The sequence below is a fragment of the Poromitra crassiceps genome (assembly GCF_964638095.1).
Source record: "Poromitra crassiceps genome assembly, contig: HAP1_SCAFFOLD_698, whole genome shotgun sequence".
Lineage (NCBI taxonomy): Eukaryota > Metazoa > Chordata > Actinopteri > Beryciformes > Melamphaidae > Poromitra > Poromitra crassiceps.
This window is the reverse complement of record NW_028151710.1, coordinates 28,955-39,246: the sequence shown is the minus strand read 5'-3', so window position 1 is coordinate 39,246 and position 10,292 is coordinate 28,955. Positions and strand designations below refer to the sequence as shown.

General features: G+C 44.2%; 1 protein-coding gene across 1 annotated transcript; it reads left to right on the top strand.

The window, feature by feature from the left end:
- The first annotated feature begins 3,055 nt into the window (after positions 1 to 3,055).
- Positions 3,056 to 10,139, top strand: LOC310771483 (caspase-7-like). The gene is made up of 4 exons (XM_083664085.1): positions 3,056 to 3,487; positions 7,238 to 7,401; positions 8,262 to 8,391; positions 9,199 to 10,139. The coding sequence occupies exons 1-4, from the start codon at positions 3,271 to 3,273 to the stop codon at positions 9,474 to 9,476; spliced, it is 789 nt and encodes a 262-aa protein (XP_083520211.1). The 5' UTR covers positions 3,056 to 3,270; the 3' UTR covers positions 9,477 to 10,139.
- The last annotated feature ends 153 nt before the right edge of the window (positions 10,140 to 10,292 follow it).

The following is a 10,292-nucleotide window of genomic DNA, read 5'->3' as shown; positions in this document are numbered from 1 at the left end:
TTCCCGGCGTTTCCCGGAACACCGTGGTGTGTTTCCGCCTGTTTCTGCCCATAGCCGGAGTATCGACAAGGCTTCTGGTCCCATGGCTAGCCAGGGCATGGTTCACCTCTTCAGGCTGCTGCTGCCAGCTCAGCCCTTCAAAGTGGCAGCCATGCAGCACCAGCAGGGGGCAGTCTACTGCCATGCTGGAGAGAAGAAGAAGGGAAACGTTCAATGTAGAATTCATGCTGATGCAATCTGTTCACAGTGTTCCTCGTGGTTTCACAATGCGCCAGACAGCATCAGTTGGAGCATTGGTGGTTTCTTTGGTTAAAATCCCTCACACATTACTAACTGTATTGGGGTTTTCCGGGGGTTACTGTCAACTTCCAGCAGCTGTCTGATTATCTCTGGGGTTTCCAACTTCTGCCAGGAGGATCGAGCACTGCCATCATGCAGCGGACCTGCAGAGCAAATAGCACCACACTAAATTCACAGGCTGATAGTGGTACTGCAGGTACTCTTGATCAAAGCAGTCACATTATGAAAAGAGATTAGTGCCTGCAGAAATGTGTCATGCTGCCATTGAACTCAAACAATGATAAACAAATTAATTTGCAAACTTTTTTTAAAGCAATGCCTTGAAATTGAATGGGACATTTTCTTTTCTCATCTCTCCATTTTCTACATCTTTTAACACTTGAAGGACCAGAATTCCATACTAGAACGACTGTAAGTGGTCGTTTTGACCACTAGATTCCAAACTCTCTCAATCTCTCATGATAAATTCCCAATTGAGCGATTAATGCATTTATTGTGTTAAGATATTAAGATATATTTTAAAAAGACAAAGCAACACCAAAATGTGAAAATATAGACTACAAAATAGGTCTAGAACCCTGGGAAATTAAGTGAGGTCCAAATGGTCTTTCTAGGTAAAAATGCTAATATTTTCTTTGCCTTTTGTGTAATTCAAATAAAAACTACTTTAAATGACAATGCAGACACTTTTAGGAAAAGGCAGGTACCAGCAGCATTGTATTTGTTTTTTATTCAACAAAGCGATTGCACATTATACATTTCAAAAAGGTCAAAATGACCAGTGACCGCTGTGGTCTTTCTAGTGTTAAAACACCAAAGGACCACACTGGAAATAAGCCCTAGGTGTTCTTGCGTAATCCTTGATGGTTTTTTATGACACATCAAATAAATTCATTAATCATATTGGTTTTTATTTGTTATTGTCTGTAAGGCACTTTTTTGATTATGATAATGACACTGATGATAATGACAAAGGTCACTGCCTGTATCATAGATGAGATTGAGGGATTGTCTTCTTTTATCAGGCACTTTGCACTGATTTATGAGGCTAGAGCCCCAAAATGGGTCGAAGTCCAGACAACTCACTACGATTAAATAAGCACCCAATAGATAAAAGTAGTCTATAGTCAATGCATTGATTTTCCTTTTTAATGCAATTATAGTGAATCGTTTTGTTTCATCAAGTCTTTGAGCATGTGAAATTGAAAAGCATGGAAGATGAAGCTGCATGGTTTAGAGTTGCTATTATTATAGCTACTGCAACCTATTTCAGAAGATAGATCTCTCCAATCAAAAACAGTGAATTATCTATACTTATTTTCTGACACTTATGAAGTCAGATCAAGGCATGAACTGGCTGAAAATGAGCTTTTCGTTTGCTTGATGTTATAGGGGGATAGGGTGTTGGCTGATGGCACGTGATATGTATTGCTCCAATGATCCAAACAGAGGCAGCAGTGGAGCACACATATAATAAATAGACTATACCAGCAACCGGCAGCAACTCTCATAGAAACCAGGCATTACTTGGGTTAAGAAATCAACAGATTCATGGTTTGATTCCTTAAACTCTGAAGAAGAAAAAAATTCATGAACAGGATGTAGGCTGCTCAGTATTTTCCAAGAGACAATTCAAATTGATAGTTGATTAACAATAGTTGATTACTTTTCACAATGTAATATGTAGGCCAATAAAGACTACATTCTGCAGATGATCTTGAAGCTAATGGATGGGAGATGGAATATACTTTGTTAATGACATTTATTTTTTAAATAAAAACCGATCTCGTTAATTCAGAAAAACAAGAGCAGAAAATATTTTTCTCACAGAAAACGTATCTCATTCATTTCGAGACAGGGTGATCCCCCCCCCCCCCCCCCCCCCCTTCCCATATGCCTCCGGAGGTCCTAGCTGCAAGATTATTTTCATTATCGACCGATATCTGATCATTCTTTTTTTATTCGATTAATCATTTATGTCACAAATAATGACAAATGCCCATCACATGTCACCAGAGCCCGATATATATATATATATATATATATATATATATATATATATATATATATATATATATATATATATAGAGAGAGAGAGAGAGAGAGAGAGAAAAGAGAGAGTATATGCTATATATTTTTGCTCTCTTTTGAAATGCAAAAAGCAAAAACATTGAAAGTGGAAAATGAGGAAAAGGGTTTAAAAAACAGCAAAAGTTTTATGTTTTGCTATTTCTCTGTTTTGCTTTGTTTTTCTGTAATCAAATGTTTTATAGTCATCAGTTCATCTCATATAGCCATATGTAATGTAATGTAATGTAATGTAATGTATCTCATATAGCCGCTCTTCTTGGTTCCACATCCAGGCTTAAAACTCTTAAAACTGTTGGATTTTCTGAAACGCCAATGGAGAAATGAATGGGAAATTGACTACCTGGAAGCGGAGCTGCAAAAAGGTGCAGGCGGGAACTGTTGAACTCATTTGGCTATTATGCTGTGGGCAACATCCCAACTAGGTGATGCATGCACCGTTTCCCATAACTAAAGACCTGTGTAAAAAAACACGTGGGAAGGACAGCATTATGCAACGTTGTGTGATCATCAAGGCATGTGACCATAATGCCTTGAGAGGAAATGCTCCAAATATGGTTGCACAGGTGTGACAGAAGGTGTGACTCATAGTAAGTAGCGTTTTTACTGCTCTGTGATGCAGACAGTTAAAGCCTGCGTGAGACCGACACTAACAGGCATATCAGATACAGACACATGTGGATACAGTGAAATTACCTGTTAGATATCTCAGGTGTGTTTTCTGTAAAGCATATTTAACTGCTGCCTATTTGCATATTACTGGGCCGTTGGTTTGACTAAAGGATTTTAGACAGTGTAAGACCTAAGATCCAACCACAGGGGAAAAAAACCAAAGGACCCAACAACCCAACTTTCCTTGACTTGGACCTCCATTCAAGAAGCATGCTGCGGCGGAAAGGCGTGAGGGATCCCGGTGTGGAGTGTAACAGGGCTCTGCTGGTGTCGGTGGCTCAGTTCCACCATGGGGTGAACTTGGGGAACCGGCCCGGGGCAGAGAGAGACACCAAAAGACTCCACCGCACCCTCAGCAAACTGGGCTTCAAAGTCGACATACACAACGACCTCGACAGTGATGAGATCTACGCATTGTTTGAGAAAGGTAACATACACGTATACACAAGATGTAGCCTAGAATCAGCGGGGACACTCAACTTGCTTTGCCCAGGGGCCACTTTTGCAAAAATGACAGGAGGGAGGGGCCGCTAAACAACATTAATAATAATAATAAAAAAATCTGTAGCAGATTGTAGGTTTTTGGGGTGCCAGCTGGCAGCTGTAGTTGGCTGGTCATTTTAATGTTTTAAGATTACACTCTGCCATGAACCGATGCCATGAACCCACATAGCATCAATTTGAACCACCGAGCAGAATGCAAACAAATAGTCAAAGCAATAATCCGAGTGACGATGTGAACACGTGTGCCTGCATGGGACAGCAAATAGGTGGCGATATTTGACAATTCAGCTGGAGCTCAGTCAAACTTTGTTTAATGTTAGTTTTCAGTGTGAATTAGAGAATGGTCGGGGGGCCACTCGGCGCCCTATCGGCGGCCGCATCTGGCACCCGGGCCGTAAGTTGAGTATCAGGGCTATACAGTATGGCATAGGGACAAATTAGGCCTACATGTAATTGGTCCCTATACCAAACATGGGTAAATGGTGGGTAACGGTAAAAATCCCACGTTTTAAGCCTTAACATATAGACAACTACGCCTCCAATCCCCACCCCCATTATTATTATTATTATTATATTATAATTATATTAACATCTTTATCCTATATTAAGATTTTAAAACTTCTTTATCCTTTTTCAAAAATCTTCTTTTAAACATGTTATGCTTTTAATCGTTTTCTTTTAACACATCTTTATTATAACTAGTGGGATATTACCCCGTGCAGTGTATCGAGTGTAAATGTTGCATTCTCTGAATGTTCAACCCCTATGGACTGTATCTGCAGCTAGGCTGGCCAGCGCGGACAGACAGTTCCCCAGCCCCATAAATCTTGTAAAATTAATCTGAAATAGCTCCCCAACAGATACAGAAATATGACCATAATGTGTTTGATGTACATATAAAGAACTGCCGCAATCGGTTTTGTGAAACACGCATTTCAAAAAATCACGTTTTCCCTTCTTCCTGGTTTCTCCTCTGACAGCCTGAGCTCACCTCAACAGAGGCAGCCAGACTGCGGGTGTCGGTGCTCTGGAATAAATATAGTACATTTAATATTGTATATTAAATATACAATGTGTAGAGTATTTACAATTTAACTTCACTTATAAATGTTTCAGACAAGCAATGCAGTGTTTCTGTGCAATATCCTCAGACTGTCTCTTGCATCTTGTCTTAAGCTGTGTTCACACAGAGATATTTATTTTTCTCTCTGTCGCTCGACTGAACCCTTTGGAATCGCTCTGTCGCTCTGTTTAAATCGCTCGTCAATAGGCACAAGAATTGACGGACATCTGGGGGCTATAACGTTACGCAATGTCATGATATTTGTCCACTACGAGCCACCGTAGTTGTTTACAAGCTAAGCCTATCAGCGTGCTCCTAACACGAGCTCTATACCGGTAGTACAGACTTCACTTCATGTCAGCTGTCAGCCTGTCAATCAGCTGTCAATGCGGTTTGTTGCCACACAGTAAACCAGCGGTTTGTTCCAAGCCAGTGTGATCCTTGACTCACTCTCACACGGCAGCCAATCAGCGTTGAAGAGCGAGCGACTGATGCCAGCGTAATTTCGCTCGAGTTGGGATATTTTATCTCGGGCGACGAGCGAATTTTCTCCCTATCGCTCTGTCTCTGTCGCTCGGACGCCCAGCGATTTTTCTCCCGGGCGAATATACGCTCAATCGCTCGTTTGCATTGACTTTGTATGTAAACTCGATGCCAGCGAAAAACTTTAATAGGTCGGTGTGAACGCACCTTTAGAGTTGTCACTGACTTTAATAGAATAATTGTTCGAGGCATTGAGGGAAAAAGGAATTGCCCGTCTCAATCCATGCAGTCACCTCATTGTTAGCTTTTGAGTGCGTTTTGTGTCGCTGATTGTGTTCCCTTCTACAGACGATCAAACTGCACTTCATGTCGTGTTTGGAGTCACTCAGAATACATGTAAACAACTGGATAACAGACAATGTGAAAGTGCAAATAGACTCTTATCACTGATATATTATAAGCTAGTTGCACCTTTGGCTATGGCCTCGTAATCAAGTCCTTATCTTTGCTGGATAAACAAACTGATAAAAGGGGCACATTTCAATGTTCATGAACATTATAAATGTTACCATCTTAGTTCAAATTGGCTAAGTGGGCTCTGTGGTGTCTGTCAGTGTCTGTCGGGCACGATTTTGGGAGCCCGCAGAGCTACGGGCAGTTTCCATAACGGCAGCCATGGCACATCATCTCCAGAGTCTCCACCCATGGCATGCCTGTTTACACCCTTATTATGTAAATACAGAGAGGGGACAGAATGGCCCCTAGGCCTGCCTGTGCAGACAGACACTCCTGCTTAATAGATATTGCACAAGAGCCGAGCATGTGTGTGTGTGTGTGTGTGTGTGTGTGTATGTGTGTGTGTGTGTAGGTGTGTGTGTGTGTGTGCAACCGCGCTGGAAAGGGGGAGCTGCCGGGGCTGCAGCCCCCCCTGGTGGCGGCCTCAGCCCCTGCACCTTCCTGGCGCAGCCCCCCCCAGCCCCCCCCAGCAGCCCCGCCCCCACCCTCATTTGGCAAAACTTCAGTGACTGTCACAGGCATCTCTCTCTCTCTCTCTCTCTCTCTCTCTCTCTCTCTCTCTCTCTCCCCTCATTTCCCCGTGGGTGCTCTGCTCTGGGCTCTAGGCTGTGGCTGGGCGGGTCGAGTCTCTTTACATTGATTTGATAGCAAACTCCTCCACCCGAGGCCCGCTGGCGGCCCCGGGTTACAAAACGAGTTGATCAAAACATAGCCCAATCTGATTGGCTCAGCTGCATGAGTCAGTGCACTCTACCCTGCTGACGTAGTGAGTAAACACACTTATGCATTGAGCGGTATCAGAGAGAGAGTGACAGACTGACACATACAGCATGCTTCGGTCGCTTGTTCCTATTCTGTCGAACTGAAGTGGTGTGTGAAGTGTGTGTGTGTGTGTGTGTGTGTGTGTGTGTGTGTGTGTGTGTAGGTCGCTGTTAAATCTCCTATGGTGCGTTTGCGTCAGCTTTATCGCTTTATCGGGGGATGGGTTGGGCGACGGGCATGCGCAAGCATGGGCACGCACTGGCACAGACATAAATCGGCACCCCTGATTCCATTCAAGTTTAAGACAATAAATTGTGCATTACAAGTGCCAACTTCACGCAGCATGCTCGCACAAGGCCGCGCCGCGCAGCGCACTTTGCGTGTGCTCGCACCTCGCACGTGCACGCGCACGCACCTCACACGTGCACGCGCAAAGTGCTCGGCAAGTCCGACTATGCTTCAGACCCCCTCGTGGGAGATAGCTTCCCGCGCGCCTGTGTGTGTGTGTGTGTGTGTGTGTGTGTGTGTGTGTGTGTGTGTGTGTGTGTGTGTGTGTTTGTACGTGCAAGTTTGCCATTCCTTTCTTTGCCTGGTCCTGTCGAGAAGTGACTAATATTGATAATTGAGCAAGGTGTGCACTTCAGTTAGCATGTAAAGACCCACATGACGTCTCCATCTGTGTGTGTGTGTGTGTGTGTGTGTGCATGTGTGTGTGTGTGTGTGTGTGTGTGTGTGTGTGTGTGTGTGTGTGTGTGTGTGTGTGTGCGTGTGTGTGTGTGTGTGTGTGTGCGTGTGTGCGCGTGTGTGCGTGTGCGTGCGTGTGTGTGTGTCTGTGTGTGTGTGCTGCAGAGAGCAGGCGGCCGGTGAAGGACTGTTTCCTGGCTGTGTTGTCATCTCATGGAGAAGAGGGCTGCGTGTTTGGAGCGGATGGGAGACCCGTCCGGCTGTCTCATATCTTCAGCTGTTTCGACAACACGCTTATGGAGAAAAAGACCAAGCTGTTCTTGATACAGGTAAATAGGCCGCAGGAGGAGCATCCTCGTCTTTGTCGTTGCCTTCACACACAAAATTCAGTACCCGCGCTGCCGGTCAATGGAGAGCGACGTCGTCGCATGGTGGCCATCTTGCTACGGCACCACAGCTTTATATATATCTATGGGTTAAAAAAAACGCTAACATTTTATTATTATTTTTGGCTCCAAACACTAAACTTAAACTGAAGCATCATCATCATGAGATGAATTCACGCACCTAGTTTCATGCAGTTTCATCCATTTTGCTAGGAGCTATGAGCATCTGTTGTTGGGTTAGTATTATCACATCAGATGATCATAAGTCCTAGGGAAATGGATGAAACTGCATGAAACTTTGTGCCTGAATCCCTCTCATGGCATAGATGCTTCGGTTTAATTTTGGTGTAATTTGGAGCCCATCAAAAAAATTGTGTTTTTAGTGGTTTTTTTTGTTGTTGTTGCCATATCTCGGGAACGGAATATGCTTGTAATAAACCAAACCGTTTGTAAATCCGTCAAGATTTCAGCGAGTTATGAGTATTTTTGTCTGTGCACCCTCCAACAGCTACCATAGAACGTACCAGAAAGCCTGCCGTTACGTGCCGTAGCAAGATGGCGGCGCTTCAACGACGCTGGTGACTCCGCCTTAAGCCATCTAGCCTTTATATATGTCTATGGGCGCTCCACCCGCCGTCACACGGGGAGGGCGGGGCGAGGCTCTGACGCACGACCATGTTTAGGCCTACCAACAAACTAACAGACGGAGACCGATCCATAGTCCCCCCCCACCCCCCCCAGAATCGTTTCTAGTGTCAGTATATTTGACTTTGCATTCATCTGAATGGCTGCTGTCATCTTAGGCGTGTCGGGGAGGAGATCTGGATGATGGGGTGGAAGTGGATTCAGCAGGAAGTGACACCACAGAAGACAGCTTCTCACAGTATCTGTCGGTTCCTGTCGACACGGCCGTCATGTACGCCACGGCACCAGGTAGACCCCAGTTACCGTTCATTCATCTGGAGTGGATGATCGCAACCCGGTCTCACCAATCTGCGTACAAATAACACAACTTTACATGTTCACATTGCATGCAGCAGGTGATACGCCTCACCGACATGTGTCCAGCAACACAGGTGTAAAGCTAGTCAGAATGACATTTGTTTTCCGGCCATAACTTTTCACAATAAAAGCCCCTGCAACACAATTTGAAAACAGTTTTACCCGTTGTATTTAGGCAAGTAAAACAACTTGGTTCAGGTTGGGGTTATGGTTTGGGTTAGGCTTAAATAACAAAGAAGGTTAAATGACTTCCGGGTTGACATGTATGTAGACTTTAGACACGTTGGGATTGAACACGGCTCTCCGTGGTGAAAAACGAGGGTTTTGTTCCCCCGTACACACCGCTGGCCTTATTTCAGTGTCATACCTCCTTCTTATTCACTTTATGTAGCCCCGCCCACTTGACCCATTGTGTCACAACTTCCTGTTCAAAACGCCGGCTGTTTTACCTGCTCAAACTAGTCTGACTCACCTGGTCACATATGAGTCAGACTAGGTTTATGAGTCACAGGAAGTGTAAACACAATCAGAATTTCCAATTGTGTTGACACTTCCTGTTAGTCTCTCAAGCCAGACTGTCTCTTCTACATAAGGTGAATAGCTTTAGAATAGAATATTTGGCATATCCACTGCACTCAATTTGAAAGTGTAAAATCTTCTTATTTGTACCCAGATTGAATAGATCGTCTAGATATTTGTTTCTACGCATAACGCATCTACGCTCCTTCCCTCCCGCAGGCTACGGTGCGTTCATGCACCCTCTCGGAGCTGTCTTCCTCCGAACTCTCTGCACCTTGTTAGAGGAGGAGGACATCCGCAACCTGGAGCTGACCCGTCTGCTGACCCGGCTGTCCCACTGCGTGGCCTACACCTTCCAGGCCAAAGGTCGTCAGCTGGGCGGCAAGAAGGAGATGCCTTGCTTCTTAACACGAATGACCAGAGAGGTGTTCCCCTTCGGCAAGGCAGGGGAGGACACCGCAGAGAATGCCAGAATACGCACTCCTTCAATCAGTTAGACTAGTGTGTGTGTGTGTGTGTGTGTGTGTGTACGTGTGTGTGTGTGTGTGTGTGTGTGTGTGTGTGTGTGTGTACGTGTGTGTGTACGTGTACGCGTGTGTGTGTGTGTGAGTGTGTGTGTGTGTGTGTACGCGTACATGAGAGAGCGCAGCTGAAAGCAATAAGCCAGGTATGCAGATTGATGAGAGGTGATACCTGAGTTTTGTCGACGGAGTTTCCAGTTGATCCCGTGTTTTTACATTCCATCTGTAACGGGAGTAAAACATTTTATTATTTCTTTATTTATTGCCTTTTTTCTGTTTTGCAAAGGCGTGAATGCGTTTTTGTTGTTGTTTTTTACAAGATTTTCAGAAAACGCTTCAAAAGTCATAAAAGTGGTCCTCATTTGTGGAGATTATCTTGCTGAGCCACAGACCTTCATGCATTTAACTGAAATTCCCATGAACCAGGACGTGCAGGGACTTCTGGGTAAACCTACAAAAATGCATCATCCCTGCTGTACTCTATTATCATCTCTGGAATTTTCCATTTCAGAGCCGACGTTGCAGACTGGAGTTTTTGCCATTTATATCTTGCTTTTGTCTGTGATAACATGTTCTGTCTACCTATACTGTATAGATGTCAGCTGCAAGTGGTCTGTGTACTGTATATTGTAAATTGCTCTTCACTTGTGCATGTGTGCAATGTGCATTTTGATATAGTCTACTCATTCAAAAGTGTATGATGTAATATAGTATCACAATAAAATGTAAATATGCAGTGGTCATATCTGAACTTCTTTGAATTCTTTTGACATCCTTGTCTGTTCATACAGA

Bases quoted from the DNA above. Each gene is read 5' to 3' on its own strand.
- LOC310771483 (XM_083664085.1), top strand. From the start codon at position 3,271: ATGCTGCGGCGGAAAGGCGTGAGGGATCCCGGTGTGGAGTGTAACAGG. The intron at 3,488-7,237 runs GTAACATACACG...TGTGTGCTGCAG, and splicing joins CTACGCATTGTTTGAGAAAG to AGAGCAGGCGGCCGGTGAAG. The intron at 7,402-8,261 runs GTAAATAGGCCG...CTGTCATCTTAG, and splicing joins CCAAGCTGTTCTTGATACAG to GCGTGTCGGGGAGGAGATCT.